This window comes from Vulpes vulpes, chromosome 13 (genome assembly GCF_048418805.1).
Source record: "Vulpes vulpes isolate BD-2025 chromosome 13, VulVul3, whole genome shotgun sequence".
Lineage (NCBI taxonomy): Eukaryota > Metazoa > Chordata > Mammalia > Carnivora > Canidae > Vulpes > Vulpes vulpes.
In genome coordinates, this window is record NC_132792.1 from 73707270 (window position 1) to 73731888 (window position 24619).

General features: G+C 40.9%; 1 protein-coding gene and 1 long non-coding RNA gene across 5 annotated transcripts in view; one reads left to right on the forward strand and one right to left on the reverse strand.

Annotated features, from left to right (window-relative positions):
• Window positions 1-9922: 9922 nt before the first annotated feature.
• LOC112929377 (uncharacterized) lies at window positions 9923-11527 on the reverse strand. Its single transcript, XR_003236927.2, has 3 exons — window positions 11168-11527; window positions 10843-11055; window positions 9923-10729 (listed from the first exon to the last, which is right to left on the reverse strand). It is a non-coding gene; the product is annotated as an uncharacterized lncRNA (long non-coding RNA).
• Window positions 11431-24619, forward strand: part of ATP6V1H (ATPase H+ transporting V1 subunit H) — a 127134-nt gene continuing 113945 nt past the window's right edge. For 2 of the 4 annotated variants that reach the window (XM_072734736.1, XM_072734737.1), the window contains exons 1-4: window positions 11550-11769; window positions 13108-13255; window positions 20920-21022; window positions 21988-22077. In XM_072734736.1, coding sequence (XP_072590837.1) covers window positions 13143-13255; window positions 20920-21022; window positions 21988-22077 — 306 coding nt within the window. In that variant the 5' untranslated portion in view covers window positions 11550-11769; window positions 13108-13142. Of the gene's footprint in view, window positions 11770-13107; window positions 13256-20919; window positions 21023-21987; window positions 22078-24619 lie in introns of all 4 variants that reach the window. The other 2 variants (XM_072734735.1, XM_026011408.2) reach the window with 2 other exon arrangements.

Genomic DNA, 24619 nt, shown 5'->3' on the forward strand with positions numbered 1-24619 from the left:
AATTGTGTTTCTGGCAGTTGGAATAAGTTAAGATTACTTGCTCTGTTGCTTAAAGCCTTTTTACTAATATTTGTAGAGACTTAATGATCTTTTCATTTGCTTTTTGTTTTGTTTTTAAAGATTTTATTTATTCGTGAGAGACTCACAGAGAGAGGCAGAGACACAGACAGAGGGAGAAACAGGCTCCTTGCAGGGAGCCCGAATTGGGACTCGATCCCTGGACTGGAATCATGCCCTGAGCCAAAGGCAGATGCTCAACCACTGAGCCACCCAGGCATCCCTTCATTTGCTTTCTGTAAAGAAATTTTTAAAGAGGCCATTTTAAATTCATTTAGTCTCTTAGGACATTCTGCATACCAACTGAAAGATGTATTCTATTATTTTTGGGAAGTTTGGTACCCCCCCCCCTTTTTTTTGTCTTTAGGGCGCCTTATAAATGGATAAACTTATCTACATTAAAAGTTCCCAGTGTGGCCAATGTTATTCAAGATTATCTTTGGTAGATTTCATCCACTTGTTCAGACAAACAGGTTCTGGGCTCATAATTTTTCTATATATACTCAGACAAAATCCTAGATGGAGGAGTCCCAGACTCTGGGCTTAGAGGAACCCATTTTGTTTTGCTCTCTCCCTTTTTCCATTTAAAACAGAATTTTACCTACTGGAGGCCCCACAATGGACCCAGACCAGTTTAAGTCAGACTAGCACCAACTCTGGACTCAGTCTGGAAAAAAAGAAATGCTCAAATAAAGCTGGAGAGCTCACAGTGCAAAAGCTGCAGAGCTCACATCTGAGAGGAACTTTCTGCACCCTCAAAGAAAGACGTGGGCACAGAGTGCTCGGCGGGTGCCTGTGCCCAAATGCTCCCTGAGACCCATCAAAGTTTTCCTGGGGGTCCTGTTTCTAACACAGAACTTTGAAAAGACAAGCTGAAGAGTTTATTTGAGCAGACATGGATTCACATCAGGCAGTGCCAAACTGAGAGTAGTTAGGCGCACTCTGCGAAGAGGAGTTAGGGAAAAGGATTTAACAGAGTGGATGGATGCAGAAGCAAAGCAAGGAAATGATTTGATTGGCCACAGCTTAAGCAGGTGCCTCATTTCAGAAAACCTAGTTGGCTGCTTTTGGTTGCTCTTAAATTTTGTCTTCTGGGATGCAAATGCATTTACAGGCATTGACTCTGGCTTAGGTTTTTTTTGGCTTGCTTATGTAGGCTACCCCGGCATTACAGCCATCTGGGTCGAATGGCCTTCCTTTTACAATAGCCTATTACATTACTGTTGAGGACCAACTGGCTGACCACGTGCTCTTAACAAATTGGGGTTTCAGGCAGCCATCCAGGCAACACTTGGCGGTGCTCTTTCCTACCCTATGCCTCCTTATAATTAGGATCTGTATTTTTCAGGGTAGTAACTGATTGGTGGTCTCTAAAAGATATGTCCACATTAAATCCTAGGAATTTGTAGATGTTTCCTTATTTAGAAAAGGTCTTTGCAGATGTAATTAAGGATCTTGAGATGAGGAGATCATCTTCAGTTATCTAGGTGGGCCCTAAATCCAGTGACAAGGTCCTCATAACGCAGGGAGGTGAAGGTGGAGATTGGGATGTAGCAGGCACTGGAAGCTGCAAGAGGCAAAGATTGGATTCTACCCTACAGACTTGGGAGGGAGCACAGTCCTGCCGACACCTGGATTTTAGACTTTTGGCCTCCAGAACAGAAAAGAATAAATTTCTGAAACTTCTGGAGTTTTTTTTTTTTTTTTTAGTACTCAAGTTTGTGATAACTTGGTACACTAGTCCTGGGAAACTGATATAGTGAGAAATCCTTTTCTTAGTCTGAAGCAGTGTTTCTCAACATTTACTTCGTTTTTGCCCAATCCAGAGGAGAAAAAAGAATTTAACTAAAATTTAAAGTGAGTTTAGTTTCTCCCTAACAAGTTAAATACCAAGAAAATTTTGGCAGATATGGTTATTATGGGTCACAGACCATTGTAATGTCTACGGTTTTCTTAACCTTAAGGACCATTTTGCCATCTTGGAGACAACAATATTATCCTCCGGTTTCCATTGGGAGCACAAGGTCTGGAAGTACTGGAAGTGATTAAAAAGGAGAAAATTACCAGGGAAGGAAGCATTGACAGTGTAGATAGAGTCCGTAGAAATTTAGGTTTAATAATTTTCTGTTTTAAAGAAAAGTGTATTTGGAGAAAAAGCTATTAAAAGTCAGTATGGAATCCGACTTAAAACTTTTAGCACTTAAGTATTAGACTAAGCAGCAGCTGAATGATACAGAAGGTGTTATACAGATAGTGTTATAGGTAGGGCTATAACACGGGCTGGGCCTCGATTGATGGGTATGGGTGATCAGCACAGGACAGCCAACAGGGCATTCCTGGTATGGGGAAAGAGGTGGAGTGAAGGAGAGGACACAAAACTCATCTGGTCTAATAAGCTTGTGATCATAGTGGGATTAGACCCCAAGGCAAGTAATGGCATTGGGTCCATATTGCAGGGAGCACTTAATGCTAGACCAGGAAGTCTGGATTTTGTTCTCCCGGGCAATAGGGAGGTGGTACGTATTCTTCACTAATGTTTATGTCCTAATCTCTTCTTTTTAGAAGAACACCAGTTATATTGTAGTGGGACGCACTCCAAAGGCCCCATTTTACCTTAATCACCTTTTTAAAGACTGTAACTCCAAATACAGTCATGCTTTGAGGTCCTGGGGATTGGGACTTCATCATATGAACTTTGAGGGGAAAAACACAATTCAGCCCATAACAATAGCTACACAAATCAATTCTGTACCAGTGGCTTAACTTGTTATGTCTGAGTTTTTAACATTCCCCCAGAATAAAAATAAATTCAATTTTTAAATTATTCTTTTTAATTTCTTCTTAGCATCCGTACTCTTGACATATTGATATGAAACTTAGATATTTTCAGACTCAATTTATAAGAAAGTTTTTTTGAAATTTTTATTTATGATAGTCACAGAGAGAGAGAGAGAGAGAGAGAGAGGCAGAGACACAGGCAGAGGGAGAAGCAGGCTCCATGCACCGGGAGCCCGACGTGGGATACGATCCCGGGTCTCCAGGATTGCGCCCTGGGCCAAAGGCAGGCACCAAGCCGCTGCGCCACCCAGGGATCCCTATAAGAAAGTTATGATAGAATAAAACTTCTTTCTATCTCCTCACAGCTTTACAATGAATAAAACTAGTGTTTTCAACTATTTGTAAAAATGACAGCTTCTTATATCCTTTGTTTACATGTATTAATAGAAGACATTTTATTATAATCAAAATATTTCAAATTGAATTACTTGATTTTTGTCAAGTTTAATTTTTGGTTAATTCATTGAAATATGAAAATTCCCCATGGTACTCTCACCTGCTGTGAGCGTTCTGTTTATTATTTTCTCTATTCTGACCAAAAATATACATACGGCATATGCTGCACTTTGATTAATTCCTAGATCTACCAAAGACATTAAACACCTTTTTATAAAATGACATTTAACATTTATTTTTGTGATATCCTTAAGTATGATATTTAAAAAGTATTTTGAAGATGAAGACATGCATTGGCCCTGAGCCCTGGACCCCTTTTCAGCATCAGAGCTAACAAAATAATGAGGAAACATGTGTTGGGGTGGGTGAGTGAAAACCCAGTTTATCTGAGTGCCTCAGGGAAGAAATTCTGCATGAATAAATTGAAAAAAATTCTTGATTTCTCTACTTGATTTGCTTTGAAACCCGGCTGATGAATAAATACATTTAATTGGTGATAGTGAGAAGTCATCTTCATAAAATTTTAGGAAGCGAACAGTCCAGATAGCTCCTTGAAATATATAAGAGAAGTTAAAAGATTGGGTATTGGAATATAATCATACCAGGCAAGTTAAATGAGTGGCTCTTTGATCATGTATAAAGACTGTTAATTTCAGCTTTTAAAGAGTTCTATAAAACTGTGAATATACTTCAGCCTGTCTTGAGATTTCTGTCACCAATGCCAGAAGTCACATCCCAGGAAGGGGATATTTTTGTCCTTTTTCTGTCCTTGTTCACATGACCTGCCTATAGCATCTGACATGGTAAGCCATTCCCTCTGTTTTGAAACTTCTGTCCTCTTAATGTTGTCAGTCTTCCACAGATTCCACCCCCCCAATCTATCTGGAAACTTTTTCTTTTCATTATTCTTTTTCCTCTTCTTGATCCATAAATAGTATGTCTTTAGGACTCTGCCCTTGGCCTCCTTCACTTCCTACTCTTGGCTGACTGCATCCATTCTCAAGCCTGGAATGTTGCCCTCTACACTGATGATATCCACATGATATCTCCAGCCCAGACGCCATCCTGAAATCTAGAAAACTGATTTAAGTGATTCCTTGACATTTCCACCTAGGTATTTCATATAAATTTCAAACTGAACATGTCCATGTGACTGGCAGGCAATAACAGGTCTCTTGTAGTTAGACTTCCAGGACTGCCTTCAGAAAATAGAGATAAGTTTTGCTCAAATATATTTTGCTAACTTTTTGATACCAGTAGGCATTAGGAGGGAATAAGTTGTCTTGCTTTCAAACTGACTTACAGAAAGAAGCTTTATGTGGATATTGTACATGAAACTCTGGGCACAGTATAGAATACATTTCAATTTTGTCCTATTTTACCTTTGTTCACATAGCAACCCACATCCCATAACTAAGCTATTAACAAAAGTGATAAAAGGGAAGATTTTGGTATTTGTTTTATCAGATGTATAGTTCAAATCCTTATTTTTCTCAGAAATTTTTTATTTATAATGATTTACAATATTTCATGATTTATAATACTACATTGTTTAAATTCCAGAACTCCACATCCAATCTTTGTCCTTTAGATACCCACCATGACATGAATTGCAAGAGGATTTCTTCCAATATCAGAGGCACTGAGATCTATATTTTATATCTCGATAGTGGAAACTAGTTTCCCTATAAATGTGGAATTAAGATAATGATGACAGGAGAAAACTCAGGATGTTGGAGGAGGACCAAAGGAGGGCCATATTTTTACTGGTATTTAGCTATTTAAAATATCTATCTATCTTATATATCTATAATCTATCTATATAAATTCCAGTATAATTAACACACAGTGTTATATTAGTTTCAGGTGTACAATATAGTGATTCAACAGTTCCATACAACACCCGGTGGTCCTTACAACGCCTACTGTCCTTAATCCCCATCACCTATTTCACTCCTCCCCTCTGCCCATTTCCCATCTGGAAATCATCAGTTTGTTCTCCAGAATTAAGAGCCTGCTTCTTCATTTATCTTTCTCTCTCACTCTTTTTTTTTTTTTTTTTGCCCTTGCTCATTTGTTTTCTTAAATTCCATATATGACTGAAATCATACAGTGTTTGTCTTTCTCTGACTTATTTTGGTTAGCATTATACTTTCTGGCTCCATCTGTGTTGTTGCAAATGGCAAGATTTCATGGCTGAATAATATTCTGTTGTCTATTATCTATCTATCTATCTATCTATCTATCTATCTATCTATCTATCTATCAATCATCTATCATCTATCTATCTATCATCTATCTACCTACCTACCTACCTATCAATCATCTATCTATCTATCTATCTATCTATCTATCTATCTATCTATCAATCTTCTTTATCCATTCATCTGTGAATGGACACTTGGGTTCCTTCCCTATCTTGGCCATTGTAAATAATGCTGCTAGAAACATTTGGGTACATGTATCCCTTTGAATTAGTATTTTTGTACTTTTTGGGTAAGTACCCAGTAGTATGCTGGATTGTAGGGTAGTTCTATTTTGAACTTTTTGAGGAAACTCCATATTGTTTTCCACAGTGGCTGCATCAGTTTGCATTCCCACCAACAGTGCATGAGAGCTCCCCTTTCTCCACATTCTAGCCAACACCTGTTGTTTTGTGTTGTTAATTTTAGCCATTCTGACAGGTGTGAAGTGATATCTCACTGTAGTTTTGATTTATATTTCCATGATGATGAGTGATGTTGAGCATATTTTCATGTGTCTGTTGAAGATGTCTTCTTTAGAGAAATGGCTATTCATGTCTTCCACCCAACTTTTATTTTTTATTTTTTTTCCACCCAACTTGTAATTAGAATATTTGTTTTTGGATGTTGAGTTTGATGAGTTCTTTATAGGTTTTGGATACTAACACTTCCTTGGATATGTCATTTGCAAATATCTTCTCCCATTCCGTAGGTTGCCTTTTACTTTTGTTGATTGTTTCCTTCACTGTGCAGGTTTTTATTCTGAGGTAGTCCCAATAGTTTATTTTTGCTTTTATTTCCCTTGCCTCAGGAGACCTATCTAGAAAAATGTTGCTGCGGCTGATGTCAGAGACATCACTGCTGTGCTCTCTTCTAGGATTTTTATGGATTTAACCCATTTTGAGATTATTTTTGTGTACAGGCTTAGAAAGTGGTCTAGTTTCATTCTTTTGCATATTGCTGTCCAGTTTTCCCAACATCAATTTTGAAGAGACTGTCTTTTTTTTCTATTGGATATTCTTTCTGGTTTTGTTGAAGATTAATTGACCATATAGTTGTGAGTTCATTTCTGGGTTTTCTACTCTGTCCATTGAATTGTCTATTTTTGTTCCAGTACCATACTGTCTTGATCACTACAGCTTTGTAATATAATTTGAAGTCTGGAATTGTTATGCCTCCACCTTTGCTTTTCTTTTTCAAGATTGCTTTGGTTATTCGAGGTCTTTTGTGGTTCCAAGCAAATTTTAGGATTGCTTGTTTTAGCTCTGGAAAAAGTGCTGTTGGTATTTTAATTAGGATTGCATCAAATGTGTAGATTGCTTTGGATAATATGGAAATTTTAACAATAGTTATTCTTCCAAGCCTGAACATTTCCTTGTGTCATCTTCAGTTTCTTTTATTAATGTTTTATAGTTTTCAGAATACAGGTATTTCACCTCTTGGGTTAGGTTTATTCCTAGATATCCTATTATTTTTGGTGCAACTATAAATGGGATTGTTTTCTTAATTTCTCTTTCTGCTGCTTCATTATTGGTGTATAGAAATGCAACAAATTTCTGCACATTGATTTTATATCTTGCAACTTAACTGAATTTGCTTATCAGTTCTAGCAGTCTTTTGGTGGAGTCTTTTGGGTGTTCTATATATAGAGTATCATGTCACCTGCAAATAGTGAAATTTTGACTTCTTCCTTACTGATTTGGATGCTTGTTATTTCTTTTTATTGTCTGACTGCTGTGCTCAGGACTTCCAGTACTGGGTTGAATAAAAGTGGTGAGAGTGGATATCCTTGTTTTGTTCCTGATCTTAGTGGAAAAGCTCTCAGTTTTTCCCCATTGAGTATGATGTTTGCTGTGAGTTTTTCATATTTGGCCTTTATTATGTTGAGATATGTTCTATCTGGACTTACTTTGTTGAGGGATTTTATTATGAATGGGTATTATACTTTGTCATATGCTTTTCAAAGGAGGGCCATTTTAAGAGGAAAAAAACTGAATACATTTTGATGAAAGCTTATCATTTACCTTTAGGGCTGGAAATAAAGCAGGAAATATTTTGCTAATTTAAGAAATACTAATACCTTCTGCTTTTGGGAATTTATTAGTGCATGATTACTTTATGCTTCCTCTCTTTTTAAAAAATATTTGCTTTATTTTTTAAAAGATTTTATTTATTCATGACAGACACACAGAGAGAGAGAGAGGTAGACACAAGCAGGCTCCATGCAGGGAGCCCAACGTGGGACTCGATCCCAGGTCTCCAGTATCACACCCCGGGCTGCAGGCGGCACTAAACCGCTATGCCACCAGGGCTGCCCACTTCCTCTTTTTCTATGAAAGCTTTTTCTCTTATATTTTCTTTCAAAAGGAAACACCCAGACTTTTGCTTTTGGCCAAGGCAGAATGACTAGATGAATTTACTCTTCCAACTAAAGCAACTAAAAAACTCGACTAAGTATATGAAAAAAACAAAACAACTCAGTGCTCAAGACATTGGATGTCAGCAATGAAGGGTACCAACCCCCAAGAGGCAGGAAACAAATGGATGCCATGGCTTACTGCTTTGAGAATGTTTTCAGGCTCTGCTTAGGGATGGGAATCCAGGTAGGGAATGGTGGTCTCCCTGAGGTGAAGAGATGGAGCAGGGAGTTTGGAGAAGCCACAGTTGGTAGAGTTCCTAGGGCAGGGTACTGGTGAGGAAGAGCTGCATAGAGTGAGACTTTGGGGATCTCCAAAGGGCTCCTCTTTTTAAAAAATATTTTATTTGTTTATTTGAGAGAGTGTGAGAGAGAACACAAGCAGGAGGGAGGAGCAGGCTCCCCACTGAGCAGGGAGCCTGACTTGGGGCTGAATCCCAGGACTTTGGGGCTTGATCCCAGGACCCTGGGATCATGACCTGAGCTGAAGACAGACTCTTATGCAACGGAACCACCCAGGCACCCGTAAAGAGCCTCCCTTGAATGTTCAGCTGAGTGCTAATCAGTGTACTCATATAAGGAGACTAGTCGAGGCTGGGGAAAGGACCAACCAAAGGATAAAAGAAACAATACTTATAGCTTATAAAAGGCTGGGGTTAGCACCTGTTCTCAAAAGGCCAGAGTGAGAACACTTACAACTCACAAGGTATTAGATATTCAGAACTCAGAGGGTTTTGCTTCAGTATTGGGGAAAATTAATCCTAGATGATACATTGCTTTAGTTCTGCCTAACAAAGCTTAAAAGCAGGACCCAAAAGGATTAAACTGTGGGTGATATAAGTATGTCCTGGAACAAAACTCAAGAATATTTATAGGAATAAAAAAAAAAAAAACCCCTCCCCCGACAAGATGGTAAAATTCACCAGTTCTGGTGAATGACCAATACCTTGTGAACTCTAAGTATGCGCGCGCGCGCACACACACACACACACACACACACACACACTCTCTCTCTCTCCCCACCATGTGAGGACACAGTGAGAAGGTGGCTATCTACAAGCCAGGGAGACACTTCACCTAAGCAAAATGGCCAGCACCTTGATCTTGGACTCCCAGCCTCCAGAACTGAGAAATAACGTCCTATTGTTTAAGCCACTCAATCTTTGCCATTTTGTTAGGGCAACCTGACCTGACAAAGTTTTCTATTTTTTTCTAATATAAAAAATATTGCACTGAAAATCCTGTGTATTTATCTTTGCATGGCTATGCTGAGTTTTATAGCAGGGATTTCTGGAAGTTTGTTTGCTTGGTTATGGTGTGTAGACATGTAACATCTGGGGAGATATGCTATTCTTTCTGTCAGTGCCTCTGAGTGTTCAGATGCACAAAAATGATGTCATTCTGTAATGGTAAGGTCATGTATTCTTATCACAGCCTAGAATATGCCTTCATATTTGCAATGAGAGCTTGATCATATAGAGTTAGTCATCATCCCGCTTTCTACATAGGAGCACTACTGACATTTTTGGCTGGAAAATGCCTTGTGCGTGGTACTGTGCTGGTATCCCTTCCCAGCTCGTATCATCCCTAGTCCCTGTGCACCAAATGCCAGCAGCACTCCATCCCTAGTCATTGTAGTAAGCCCAAGAGTCCCACATTGTCTCAAAGACTCCTGAGAGGGTTATTTTCCCACTTCCAGAAACTGAAACATTGATAAAGGTTTTACTTATAAAACTATAAAATATTATAGTTAATATTTTAAACAGTTTTGTGACCTATAGCTTTGTTAACAATGATTTTTTTTTTTTTTACCTCTTATTGTGGTTAGTACCTGCAATCATGTTTAAAAATTCTAACCTCACAATTTTCTAATCAGCAAGTCCCACATTAATTTAGGCCAGACTTTCACATGTAAATGGACTTAATCCAGAGCATCAAACTTATTAAAAGAAAATTCCAATTAAAAAGAACATAAGGAGTGATTATCCATGTATATTATTCAGATTTTAAAAGGTTGACATTTTGCAGTATTAGGTTGAGCTTTTAAAAAAATTTTTACTTTAGAAATTAAATGTGGATATCATGTTCTCATTCATTTGGGGAATATAAATAATAGTGAAAGGGAATAGAAGGGAAGGGAGAAGAAATATGTGGGAAATATCAGGAAGGGAGACAGAACATGAAGACTCCTAACTCTGGGAAACGAACTAGGGGTGGTGGAAGGGGAGGAGGGCGGGGGGTGGGGGTGAATGGGTGACGGGCACTGAGGGGGGCACTTGATGGGATGAGCACTGGGTGTTTTTCTGTATGTTGGTAAATTGAACACCAATAAAAATTAATTTATTAAAAAAAAATAAATGTGGATATCACGCAGGGCTCCTCTGTAGTTTACTTAACCAGTCACACTAATGTGTACCCTTGCCTCTGTGTTTGTGATAGGCAGAATAATGGTCCCCTAAAGATGTCTGTGTTCTGACCTCTGGAGCCTTTGAATATGTTAACTTACGTGGCAAAAGGGAAACAAGGTTATGTGTGCATGTGGTTAAGGTTAAGGACCTTGAGGTGGGGAGACTTGCTTGTACTATCCAGGCGGATCTAATCTAATCAGCCCATGAAATCAGAGAACCCTTCTCAGCCGTGTTGAGAGAGGGAGCAGGCGAGCAGAGACGTTGCTGACTTTGACGGTGGAGGAAAGAGGACGTTGGCCGAGGAGTGCAGGCAGCTTTCGGCGACTGGAGAAGACAGGGACCCGGACTGAGACCCACGTCATGCTGCAGACCTAGAGAACCGTAAAGGAATAAACGTGGCACTTTGTTAAAACAGCGGTAGAAAAATAATAAATCATATGCTATGCGTTTACTCATAGGGTCTAAAACTTGACCGAAACGTAACATTTTCAGTAGAAATGTGTTGATTCCACTTATAAATCCCTTTCGGTCCTGGTTAGCAGAATCGTGTTAGGGACGCGTGGGTGGCTCGGCGGCTGCGCTTCTGCCTTCCTTCCGCCTCCTGCTGGGGTGTGACCCCGGGGTCCCAGGATCGAGTCCCCCGTCGGGCTCCCTGCACGGAGCCTGCTTCTCCCTCTGCCTGGGTCTCTGTATAAATCTTAAAAACAAACAAAACCATGACGTCCCGTTTCCCTGACTGCCCACAAGCTGCAGCCCCGAGCAGCATTTCTCATCCTCATCTAGGACAAGGAGGCTGGCTGAGGCCTGACCTGGGGCAATCCCGGGCTCGACTGGAGTCGTCAAATCTGCACTTTCGGCAAACACGAAAACGTTCACATAATAGCAGACACGGCCCGCAGCGCGTTACTTGCTAAGCCTGCGAACCCACGGGGGACGACATTTGCGGTCCACTTCTCGCCATCAGTTTTACACTCCAGGTCCCCGTAAGCGCTCCTGCTTCGCTGAGCCGTTCAGTGCACGCGGAGGTCAATGTAGTGAAAAGCGTTAAACAAACAAGTTTGGGCCTGCCCCTGCCTGGGGCCGGGGGGCCCTGGGCCTCGGGGTGCGGCTCCCCCGCTCTCCACCCGCCGTCCGTGCAGGAGGGCCCCGCGGGCCGCGTCGGAGCTTCCGGCTTCCGGCTTCCGGCTCGTCACGTGCCTCTGGTCACGTGACCGAGGCTCCTGTCATCCTCCTGCGGCCGCTCCTGCTTCCTTCTGCCCGTGGCGCCCTCAACGTCTCCCGGGAGCGGGAACCCTGCACTTCCCGGGGGCCGCGGCTCAGGCCGCCGCTCAGACCTCGCTTCCGCCCGGAGGCGCCAACTCGACAGCGGCCCCCACGGCCCGGACCGCAGCGCCCTCCCCGCGGTGTGTGGGTGAGTTGGAGCGTCCCCGGGGTTGGCCCAGCAAGGCCGCACCCGCCCTGCGCCCCTGGGCCCGGCCGAGGGAGGCGACCCCTGCGGTTGCCGGCTTCGCTGGTGCGTGCTGGTTGCTCCCCGCGCAGGCCCCGCCGCCCCCCGCCCGCCAGCCCGGGGCTTCCGATTTCTTTCCTTCCGGGCCTCAAGCAGGTTTACGCACCTGGGGCTGCTCTCCTGCGGGGCAGGGGATGGGAGGGGTGGGCAGAGGAGAGGGGGAGGACGGGGATTGGGCCAGGCCCTGGCCTGCGGAAGGCTCGAGTCGTTCAGCGCCTTGGAGGTCGGCCCCGGGGCACCTCCACCTGCCCCAGGGGGCCGCTGCGCAGGGCTCCAGCCTGACCCAGACGCAGCCGGCTTTGCCTCCGCCCCGCCCGTCTATACCGCTTTTCCTTGTTTAGGCAGCAAACCCTCAGATGTAGAGATTAAGTTCCGAACTGACTAAGGTCATTGGGGTTGCAGAATAGAATTTTGGGTGTGGTTTTAGTTTCTTTGTGGCTGTGGCACTGAACTCAGGTGTCGTGAGCCAGAACCTGTATATTTTGCGCTAAGATAAAGACAGGCTTGAGAGTTTACCGTAAACTACCTTTTTAGTTTTAATTTAGAAACGGGAATTACATAAAAGCGCATCACTGTCAGTTCTTGCTCTCAGACCAGACTCAATGTTGGTTGTATCTAAATTTTAATTAGTGTTTGTTCCAAAACTTTCTCCCAAAATTGATTTTGAAAATACCGTGAACTTTGGTTGAAAAAAAGAAAGCTCTGTCTTTGAGGAAATTGCTTTCCCATTTTGGGGTTTTTAATTTGAATAAGTCATTTTAGAGGGCACTTGTAGGTTTTTTTTTTTTAAATATGTCACTTCAAAATGATGCTTAGTGAATGTAAATAAAATAATTGGTCTTTACAAGTTTTGATTTTTTTTCTGTCGGGAGAAGGTTGATCCCAGTTGTATATACATTTAAACTGTTCATATGCCTATTTTATTTAAGCATGACTCCTCATGTCAGCATCTTAAAGTGTTACTTTAAAAATCTTACTGCAAGATTAGTGCCAATAATTAAAAAAAAAAAACTTTTCCTGGAAATGTAAAAACCTTTAGAAGACACTTTATGGAGTGGTGCATAATTGGGCAAGATATGGAATATAATTATATTAATATTTAATGTGTAGGATATTCAATATTTGAGTTGAATGTGTACAGAGTAAGGTGATGATATTAATTACAACAGTAATGATAGTAGTAATCGTTAAAATAAATGATAACATTTGGTATTCTGGTTTCACCTTGCATCAAAATTGAAGATCTGTTGAAAAAAACCCAAGATCATAAAATTTAGATGACCAAAATGGATATCCGAGGTGCCGTGGATGCTGCTGTTCCCACGAACATTATTGCTGCCAAGGCTGCAGAGGTTCGTGCAAACAAAGTGAACTGGCAGTCCTATCTTCAGTAAGTACCGATTTGCTGTGAATCATGGATAATCATGTGCTTTTGCATCAGTCTTTTTCATGATCATGCTTCTATGAGAGAGATACTGGAAAAATACTAATACATGTGGAAGAAAACACTTCCTCCTCAGAATTCTTACCTGTCCTAGGGAGACAGTGTCATGTGCTGGAAACAGCTTGAGGCTCTAGCTGGGGAGTGGAGCTGCTCAGAGAAGTTTTGACCTTTTCTGTCTGGAAAATTGTACTTTTTGAATGAGCAGGAAATGTGAGAGGGATGTTTGTGGGATCTGTAGGCGGGAAGGGGATAATGGGCAAAACCTTCCAGACTGGCTCACTGTGCTTGGTGAGCAATGTGGGGACAGAGGTGTTGCAGAATGGGTCATACAACTAGTAAAAAGTGTGGATGTTTGAATTTCAAGACCTGGGTTGAATTGTGTTTCTTCTGTCTACTAGATTGGTAATTGTAGGTGAATCTTTTCTTCTCTGAGGTTCATTGACATAAATGTGAAATGGGGATAGATATCTCCGAGTTGTTGCTTAAATAGTGTACTTAAAGTATTAACACAGTTGAATGCAAGCATTAGTGTGTTCAGTATACTCTCAATAAATTGTAGTTCTTTCCCCTTCTTTCTTGTTTGCACTAAGACTTAGCATGCTGGTGTTCTGTATTTATCTGTAAAGTAACAGTTTAATTATTTTTAACTATATTTTATCATACCGACTTTACCTCAGATCTATTTTGGTATATTTATAAGAGTAACTTACTAAGGAAACTCAGTTAAGATTTGGATATGCATTTTGAAAAACGAATTGACGAATCTTTAGTTTTATATTTAGCAGTTTGCTTTGCTGTAGAGGGACATATAAAAATGTACAAAAATGATACATTTATTTCTGTTAATTTAGTCACTCGTCAAACATGTATTGCCTGCCCTTCAAGTTTGAGGCATTTTCCTAGGTTTTGAAGCTTCAAAAGATAAACTTATTAATCTAGTAGGGAAGTCAAATATATTCATAGATAATTTAAATTTAGTTTGTTAACTGAGGTAGTAGAAAGATGCACAGGGGATCATGGGTGGATAGAAAAAGGACAGCTAATCTTATCTCCAGGAGAAGATGGTCAAAGGTAGGGAATTAAAAAGCAGCATGCTGGGTGGGGGATAATACATGTTTTGGAGGCAGGCAGTGGGGAGGGCTGAGGCTGGAGAGACGGCCAGAGTAGCCAATTGTAAAGGCTCCCCCAGGAACACAGTTTTAAAATCACTGTTGTAGGTATTGGGAATGACTGTTGTTTGTAGGTGGGGGTTAGATGTCAGATTGCCTTTTGGCTGGATTGTTCTACTGACAATGTAGAGGGTGGATTTGTGGAAACAAAGCTAGAGCTAGGGTGAGGCTATAGCAGTATCAGGGTGTTGCAATGGATAGAATTGAATAGATTTGAGAAAGTCTTAGTGATCAATTTAATGTATGAGAGTGAAAATGAATCTAGAATGACTCAGGATTCCTAGTTTAAGGGACTGGATTGAAATGGGGCCATGGACACAAGGGCAGGAGGAGGAGGGACTTTCTCTTCTTTCTTTCTTTTTTTTAAAATATTTTATTTATTTATTCATGAGAGACATAGGGAGAGAGGCAGAGACACAGGCAGAGGGAGAAGCAGGCTCCATGCAGGGAGCTCCATGTGGGACTCGATCCCGGGACTCCAGGATCGTGCCCTGGGCCAAAGGCAGGCGCTAAACCGCTGCGCCACCCAGGGATCCCCGAGGAGGGACTTTCTGATGTTTTCTCTGTTCATCTATATCTGTGTAATTGTTTAAAGCCCCTGTGAAATTAGGATTTTAAGCTCTGTTTCCTAATTTTAGCCTAGAGTGTTTTTAGACTAGAGGACAGGAGTTTCATGTTTATAAAGCCTGACTCTGTTTATAACCTAAATAGAATGATATTGTTATTGGTAAGAAAGCACTGGCTGACTGGAGAAGTTCTCTAGCATTGGCATTTGGGACATTTTTAATTCATGGAGATTTTTAATTGCCTTCTCTTCTGTTCTTCCTTTTCCGAGGCCTCTGTACTACTAAGTTGTGGTTTTGTCCTTTATTCCGTTGTCCATCTCATGCACTTCTTTATAAAACCTTCCTACTCTATGTCTGTACACATATATTCACCAAATGTTACTGTGTGCCTGCTGTTGAGCCAACTGTCGTGGGGACACTAGTGGGTGTGAAATGTACTTGCCCTAAAAGAGCTTAAAAATCATTGGGGATGGCCACAACACATGAATTCTCAGAGAATCCTGTATCACATCTTATTCTGATAAAAGAGTCCCCCAAAGTCAGAAGGCCAGTATGCTCTGTTCCTTACAAACTTTAACATGTTACTATGAGAATACAGTGTTTTAAAAATGTATGTAGATTTGGTTAAATTTTTTCTTAGTAATTGAACTAGACAGTACATAAATGAATGGGCTTGACTATCTTTCAGTCAAGCTGGACTCTAGTAAAACTCTATCCTGAGGATACAAGAATCATAAAATAGCATTCTTCCTCTGGCGTTTAATATCTAATGAGGAAACAGACTTTTAAATAAAAAATTAAATAATAACTTTTGGAAAGCATTAAAAATGGAGATAAGTGTGAAGTTTTCTCAAATAACAAAAGCAGGGAACGAATGATTATCTGGAAGCATTGGGAGTGACCTCACAGAACACCTGAAGATACTCGTAGGAGTTGTCCAAGCAGAGGAGCTGCAGCTGTGGTGAGAGAAACCCTAGGGGAGGAGAGGAGCTGTGGAGGAAGGCCCGCTGGGGGGGCTTCCGGTCGTTGGGTGTGGCTCCCTCCTGCCCGTTGAAGGACAGTTTGTGGCACGTTTCCTCACTGGCCCTGTTGGCCCAAATTTATTGGCCATTTTGACACTTCCCTTCCCAAACCATCCATGTCCAGACAAATTCTTTTAGCTCTGTATCCGAAACCCATCCTGGATCTGACCATTTTTCTTGCTCCACACTCACTGCCCTATGTAAGCTGTCATTATTGCCCACATGCTCTCTTCTTACAGCCCTTTGCCTGCTGTTCCTGCTTTCACCGTTCTTCATTGGAGCAATTGTTTTTTTTTTTAATGAAAAATATTGATTTAATTGACTACAGTGTTATGTTGGCTTCAGGAATACAGCATAGTGATTAGATATTTTTATACATTATGAAATGATCACTTTGGTGTGTCTAGTTACCATCTGTCACCACACAAAGTTAGAACAATATTATTGACTGTATTCTCTATGCTGTACTTTTCATGCCTGTGACTTATTTATTTTATGACTGGAAGTTTGTACCTCTTAATCCCCTTTGCATATTTTGCCCTTCCCCTCACACCCCTCCCCTCTCATGGTCACCACTTGTTCTCTGTATCTGTTAATGTGTTTCTGTGTTGTTTGTTTTTATATTTTCATTTCCCCACATAAAGGAAACGTGAAAACGTGCAGTATTTTGTCTCTCTGTCTGACTTATTTTCCTTGGCATAGGTCCATCCATGTTGTACAAATGGCAGATTCTCATCCCTTTTGCGTGGCTGCATGATATTCCATTATGTATACACCACATTTTCCTTATCCAAATGTCTGTTGGTGGACACTTAGGCTGCTTCCACATCTTGGCTGTTGTAAATCATGCAGCAGTAAACATTGAGGTGCACATATCTTTTTGAATTAGCGTTTGTTTTCCTGAGATAAATATCTAGAAGTGGAATTGAAGAGCAGTTCTTTACAGCTCTGTGACAGTCATTTGAAAATATGAATCAGATTATGCCACCCTGTTCACAAACACCCAGCAATTCTGCTTTTCTTGCTCTTTCCAGCTACTGCTCTGCCACTGTCCTTGGACTTATACTTCTGTCTGGAAGTTCCTCCCTAGATTACTTGGCTCATTAACTCGCTTCATGCAGGTGTCTGCACAGGTGGCCTCAGAAAGGCCTTCACTGTAGTGCGCCTTGGTGGCTCAGTTGGTTAAGTCTATGACTCTTGGTTTTGACTCAGGGCATGATCTCAGGGTCTTGAGATCATCAGGTTCCCAGCTCAGTGGGGAGCCTGCTTTCTCTCTCCTTCTGCCCTCCCTGCCCATACACTATCTAAAATAAATAAGTCTTAAAAAAAAATAACATGTACATGCTAATACAGGTTTTTCTACCTAGGTGCTAGGTAGAACTGCCATACAAATTCACAGTCTGACAGATATGAAAAAAGTAATGTGGTCAGATGTGTGCTTGAGAAAGCTGGCTGGTGGTAGGTAAGAGGGATGTGGGGGAGGAGTGGATATTACCTGAGGGCTGAGCTACTCCAGAGGCAGGGAAGTCTGGAGGAGAGTGATGCTAGGTGGAAGCGTTGTTAGGACTGGTTGCAGGCAGGTCTCTAGAAAAGAGACAAGAGTCCCTAAGTTGTAGGTTATGGGACTGTTAAAGGAAGATTCAGAAACAAAAGAATTTAAGCAAAAAAGAAAAAGTTACTTAGAACAAATGCAAGAAAGTAAGACTTCAGAAGGACTGGCTTACCAAATAAAAACCAGTTGTTTAAATGGAAAAGAAAGCTGTAAAATGATAAAGTTACCAACTGTAATCTTCATTGTACACTTTTTTCATGGTAGAAAAACCACAATTTTTTCACATGATTATCCTATCTGCAAAGGTTGTGATATGCTTTTATATAACAGCATAGCAAAATTTGGGGCTGAAATTGTTTAAGCTGGGAAGTTCAGGTTTATGAAAAAGACTGCATTTGTTTTGGGGCCAGAACTGGACACGATGACCTTGTTATGTTGGTCTATCCTAGGTAGAGAGTGCATTTTTTCTTGCTTGGTATGTGAAGTGCTTAGGCACAAAGATAACAGGGCAAAGTGTCTTTTTTTTTTTTTTTTTTCTTTAATTTCATTATCCCATTAGCCAGTCTGTGGTGGAGTGTGTGTAGGGATATATGTTAGTGATCTCAGTTCTGCCCTTGTAGGATCTAGAGTGCCTGTGTGCTTGCTGTGTGGGAGGAGAGGTCCCCATGTGTGAGTGGGCACTGCAGCAGGGCGGCCTGGGCTGGAGCTGAAGACTGTGAGCTACCAGCACAGAGGCTAGCTGGGAGCGCTCAGGGAGGATTCAGGGAGTGCAAATGAAGAGAGCCTCCCATAGAACCTGAGGCAGAGGGTAGGGGATAAGGAGTCTGTGAAGAGCACTAATGAATGGCCTGAGGAGGACGAGAAGAATCTGGAAGCTCAGGAAGAGAGTGTCAAGAAATGGTTATGTTTGATATAGAACTTTGCCTGAATTCCTGCTGGGCTCTTTACCTTCCTTGCTCTGTGTTCCCCACTCCATCCCTGGTCTCCTGGGAGCACTGCCTGCGTAGACTGCCTGTACACCAATCTCCACGTCAAGGCTTGCCACTAGGAACCCAGTCCAAGCCAGATCTGAAAAAGGACTATATTTCTGTAACTATGTGTATGGGGAAATTGGCTTCAAATTCATTGTTTCCCTAGTTGGGCTTTTGTGGAACACTAGTCTCTCAACATACTTGGGGGGCAGGGGGTGAGGAAGGGCAGTTTTTTTAACGACCGAGTTAAAAAATATATTGATGCTATTTGAATGACAAAGCATATTATAAGACATTTTTAATTTTTTTTTCTTTTTTAAAAAAATATTTTATTATTATTATTATTTTTTTAATTAATTTTTATTGGTGTTCAATTTACCAACATACAGAAAAACACCCAGTGCTCATCCCGTCAAGTGTCCACCTCAGTGCCCGTCACCCATTCCCCTCCAACACCCGCCCTCCTCCCCCCTTCCACCACCCCTAGTTCGTTTCCCCGAGTTAGGAGTCTTTATGTTCTGTCTCCCTTCCTGATATTTCCCAACATTTCTTCTCCCTTCCTTTATATTCCCTTTCACTATTATTTATATTCCCCAAATGAATGAGAACATACACTGCTTGTCCTTCTCCGATTGACTTATTTCACTCAGCATAATACCCTCCAGTTCCATCCACGTTGAAGCAAATGGTGGGTATTTGTCGTTTCTAATCGCTGAGTAATATTCCATTGTATACATAAACCACATCTTCTTTATCCATTCATCTTTCGATGGACACCGAGGCTCCTTCCACAGTTTGGCTATTGTGGCCATTGCTGATAGAAACATCGGGGTGCAGGTGTCCCGACGTTTCGTTGCATCTGAATCTTTGGGGTAAATCCCCAACAGTGCAATTGCTGGGTCGTAGGGCAGGTCTATTTTTAACTCTTTGAGGAACCTCCACACAGTTTTCCAGAGTGGCTGCACCAGTTCACATTCCCACCAACAGTGTAAGAGGGTTCCCTTTTCTCCGCATCCTCTCCAACATTTGTTGTTTCCTGCCTTGTTAATTTTCCCCATTCTCACTGGTGTGAGGTGGTATCTCATTGTGGTTTTGATTTGTATTTCCCTGATGGCAAGTGATGCAGAGCATTTTCTCATGTGCATGTTGGCCAAGACATTTTTAATTTTAAACTTACATTTACTTCATGCTTACATCCATCAGGTGCTTTTTCTTGTATTTTTTCATAACTGCTCAGCAGACCAGAGCAGGTAGTATTATAATTGCCATTTTCCTGGTGTGGCAAACGTTGCTCAGATGGGTAGTGACCTGCTAAAGTTTCACAACTGGAGTTGGAACTCTTCCTCAGATTGATGCAAATTCTATATTTTACCCACTATACTGATAGTCTGAAAAGATTGATGTATGTCCCGAAGTATCCAGTGTCACAGAAACTAGCAAGGCTGTTTTGCTGATAGGTCTTTTTACAAGGTAGTGTCAAATGGGGTTTGAGTTGATGAGCTGAGTGAGTGAGTTGTGAGGTTAAGCTGAGTTGGAAGGGAAGGCGATGATGGTTCAGTTGTGATGATGTTGAATTTGTGAAAATGGCAAGAAGTGGAAGAGAGTTGGAAATGGTTTGGCAGAGAGAGAAGGCTAAACTCTCGGTTTAAATCTCACTCAAGGAAAGAATTTGGGAGAGAAAGGCAAGATTCCAAGGATTGAGCCTGGAGAGAAGCCTTGAGCAAAGAGCCATTTTCGAGGAAGGGACCCCTGAAAGAAGTAGGAGGAAAGCAGGATAGTGTGGGATGATTGACAGAACAGGGGGGTCAAGATGGCAAAGTTATTTTTCCAGAGAGGAGGAGGATCACATTTTTCTGAGTCCAGAGGGAATATGAGAATATGCTGGAGGCAATGATTGTAGAAGTTCATATAAAGTGGCTTTGGTTTTGATGGAGTAGAAAGCCAAGTGAATTTTTTGTCTGGGAAGGGGATAGGGTGAGACTTTGGACAGTGCAAAGAGGTGTCAGTTATTGAGTGCTTCCTACTGACCAGGCACTGCGCTAACTACCTTCTGTGAATCATTTAACATTATCCTCAAATCAGCCGTTAATGGCAATGTGCATAATAGTCCCATCTTGCAGATAAACTAACTCAGGTCCAGAGAGGTTGCATGGTCAGTACGTGGTGGAGCTAAGCTTGTTCTCAGGTCTGTCTGATGCCAGGACCTTGTGTGCCTACCATACGTGTTAACTACCGAGGAGAGAGGAGAAAGATGAGGAATTCCTGTATCTCTTGCTCACAGTGACAATTCAACTCTTACTAAAGAAAACCAACTTATTCTTACTTTCTAGGGGGCAGATGATTTCTGCTGAAGATTGTGAATTCATTCAAAGGTTTGAAATGAAAAGAAGTCCTGAAGAGAAGCAGGAGATGCTCCAAACTGAAGGCAGTCAGGTGATGGATATAAACATTATGTTATCAATACCTCTGTCATTAAAAATTCTAGATAAAATTTTTTAATGACTTTGTGATATTCCATTGTAGGTATGTATCATTATTTAGCTAAAAATCCTTTTTTATTGAAAGACATTTGAATGATTTCCAGTTCTCTTTGTTCATTTTGGAAAAATGTTATAATGGGTATGTTTATTCCTCTATCCTTTAATGCATTTCTGAAAATATTTCTAGGATAGATTCCTGGAAGGGGAATTAAGTTTCAAAGCATATGTTGTTTTTAAAGTTGCTTAACTTTTTTTTTTTTTTTTAGAAAATTTTTTCCCACTTTATATTTTCACTAGAATATGTTGCACTCCTACTGTCCATCAGATTTTCTGATGTGGAGTCCTGATGGCCTGAAGGACCCTATATGCAACTCAGTCTGATTCTCACAATAATCTTGGGAGATCTGTGAGGAAACATGCTGTTGGCTCCAGAGAATTTGTTTGTTTTTGTTGAATTCCAGAGATTATCACATAGTTAATAAGTTGTAGGATGGAAACAGGTCATGGCCTTCTGATTCTAATACCTAGTACTCTTGTTGCTGAAGTGTTCTGCTTCCCAGCAAATGCAAAAACAAAACAAAAATAACACCCAAAATCAATGATAATTTTTGGGTGTCTACATAACTTAATCTTTATGTTAACATGCAGTCAGGAGTTATAGTTGGTAGGTCTATTTAATAGTAGTAAACACTTTGAAATTTATCACGATGAAATGATCACAAATCTAATGCAAGTCATAGTATGTTTCTCCCATACTTCATCACAATGTTTGTGAAAGATATACATTTTCTGTAATTAGAATCTGTTGTTTAATAGCATTTGTATTATAATTTGTGCAAGATAAATAATATTTTACTGAAATTCCATTAAGTTGTTGTGTTTGTGGTTGAAAATAACATTACTTTCATTCTTTCCCAGTGTGCTAAAACAGTTATAAATTTGATGACTCATATCTCCAAAGAACAGACAGTTCAGTACATACTAACTATGGTGGATGATATGCTGCAGGTATGTATATTCTTTAGTTAAATACATTTGGTGACTTGGTGATTTCATTGTTTTCTATTCTGTACAAGTAACAATATTTTTGTTACTTATACCATGAGTTTTCTTTTATAGTTGTAATTGCTAATAGTGTTAAAGATGGGAATGCCCACGCACTAGGCTACAGGATGCCTAGTAGTCAATCTGTATTTTTTTCCATAATACCTCAGTAGTTCTGTGTTGAATACTGGTGATGTTGGGTGAATCACTTGAGGCTTTCTGGATGCTCTTTGTACTTACAGGTGATGTGGCTTCTTTTCTTTCAGTCATTCAACAGATTTCAATGCCCCTGCTATGTTCTAGGCTAGTGCCAAGCACTGGGGGTTCAGTGCTGAATGTAGGCAAGGTGCTTGCTTACCCTCAGAAGTCTTGTCTTTTGGAAAACATTTTGTTGGGACACCTGGGTGGCTCCTCGATTGAGCCTTTGGCTCAGGGTGTAATGCCAGAGTCCTGGGATCAGTCCCACATCGGGCTTCCTGCATGGAACCTACTTCTCCCTCTGCCTGTGTCTCTGCCTCTCTCTCTGTGCCTGTCATGAATAAATAAATAAAATCTTAAAAAAAAAAAGGAAAATATTTTGCTTATCATCTGAGACTTTTCCAGTTGCATAGTTTTTTTTCTTGTTTTACTGTCCCTGAACACAGAGGGGCTTCCCTTATTCACAGTTCTGTATTTTACACCAGAGTATCATCTAGGTTTAAATTGTTGGTGTACAGAGTGGTTCTTTTTTGAGACAGGGCACCTGGCTGCTAAATCCAGTGGCTGACTGCATGTCTCAGGACTTAAAGAACAGTGTCAGTCTGGTTGTTTATGTGGAGTATTGTTTTGTCAGTTTATAAGGAAAAACATTTATTGATGGTCTACTGCGTCCCATTGTACTAATTTTTTTTATTGGAGTTCAATTTGCCAACATATAGCATAAAACCCAGTGCTCATTCCATCAAGTTCCCCCCTCAGTGCCCGTCACGCAGTCACCCCCACCCCCCGCCCACCTCCCTTTCTACCACCCCTTGTTTGTTTCCCAGAGTTAGGAGTCTTTATGTTCTGTCTCCCTTTCTGATACTTCCCGCTCATTTTTTCTCCTTTCCCATTGATTCCCTTTCACTATTTTTTATATTCCCCAAATGAATGAGACCATATAATGTTTGTCCTTCTCCGATTGACTTATTTCACTCAGCATAATACCCTCCAGTTCCATCCACGTTGAAGCAAATGGTGGGTATTTGTAATTTCTAGTGGCTGAGGAATATTCTGCTGTATATATAAACCACATCTTCTTTATCCATCATCTGTCGATGGACACCGAGGCTCCTTCCACAGTTTGGCTATTGTGGACATTGCTGCTAGAAACATCGGGGTGCAGGTGTCCCAGTGTTTCACTGCATCTGTATGTTTGGGGTAAATCCCCAGCAGTGCAATTGCTGGGTCGTAGGGCAGATCTATGTTTAACTCTTTGAGGAACCTCCACACAGTTTTCCAGAACTGGCTGCACCAGTTCACATTCCCACCAACAGTGTAAGAGGGTTCCCTTTTCTCCGCATCCTCTCCAACATCTGTTGTTTCCTGCCTTGTTAATTTTCCCCATTCTCACTGGTGTGAGGTGGTATGTCATTGTGGTTTTGATTTGTATTTCCCTGATGGCCAGTGATGCGGAGCATTTTCTCATGTGCTTGTTGGCCATGTCCTGTCTTCCTCTGTGTGATTTCTGTTCATATCTTTTTCCCATTTCATGATTGGATTGTTTCTTTGCTGTTGAGTTTAAGAAGTTCTGTATAGATCTTGGATACTAGCCCTTTATCTGATATGTCATTTGCAGATATCTTCTCCCATTCTGTAGGTTGTCTTTTAGTTTTGTTGACTGTATCCTTTGCTGTGCAAAAGCTTCTCATCTTGATGAAGTCCCAATAGTTCATTTTTGCTTTTGTTTCTCTTGCCTTCATGGATGTATCTTGCAAGAAGTTACTGTGGCCAAGTTCAAAAAGGGTGTTGCCTGTGTTCTCTAGGATTTTGATGGAATCTTGTCTCACATTTAGATCTTTCATCCATTTTGAGTTTATCTTTGTGTATGGTGAAAGAGAGTGGTCTAGTTTCGTTCCTCTGCATGTGGATGTCCAATGTTCCCAGCACCATTTATTGAAGAGACTTTTTTCCAGTGAATAGTCTTTCCTTCTTTGTTGAATATTAGTCGACCATAAAGTTCAGGGTCCACTTCTGGATTCTCTATTCTGTTCCATTGATCTATGTGTCTGTTTTTGTGCCAGTACCACACTGTCTTGATGACCACAGCTTTGTAGTACATCCTGAAATCTGGCATTGTGATGCCCCCAGCTATGGGTTTTCTTTTTTAAAATTCCCCTGGCTATTCGGGGTCTTTTCTGATTCCACACAAATCTTAAGATAATTTGTTCCAACTCTCTGAAGAAAGTCCATGGTGTTTTGATAGGGATTGCATTAAATGTGTAAATTGTCCTGGGTAGCATAGACATTTTCACAGTATTAATTTTTC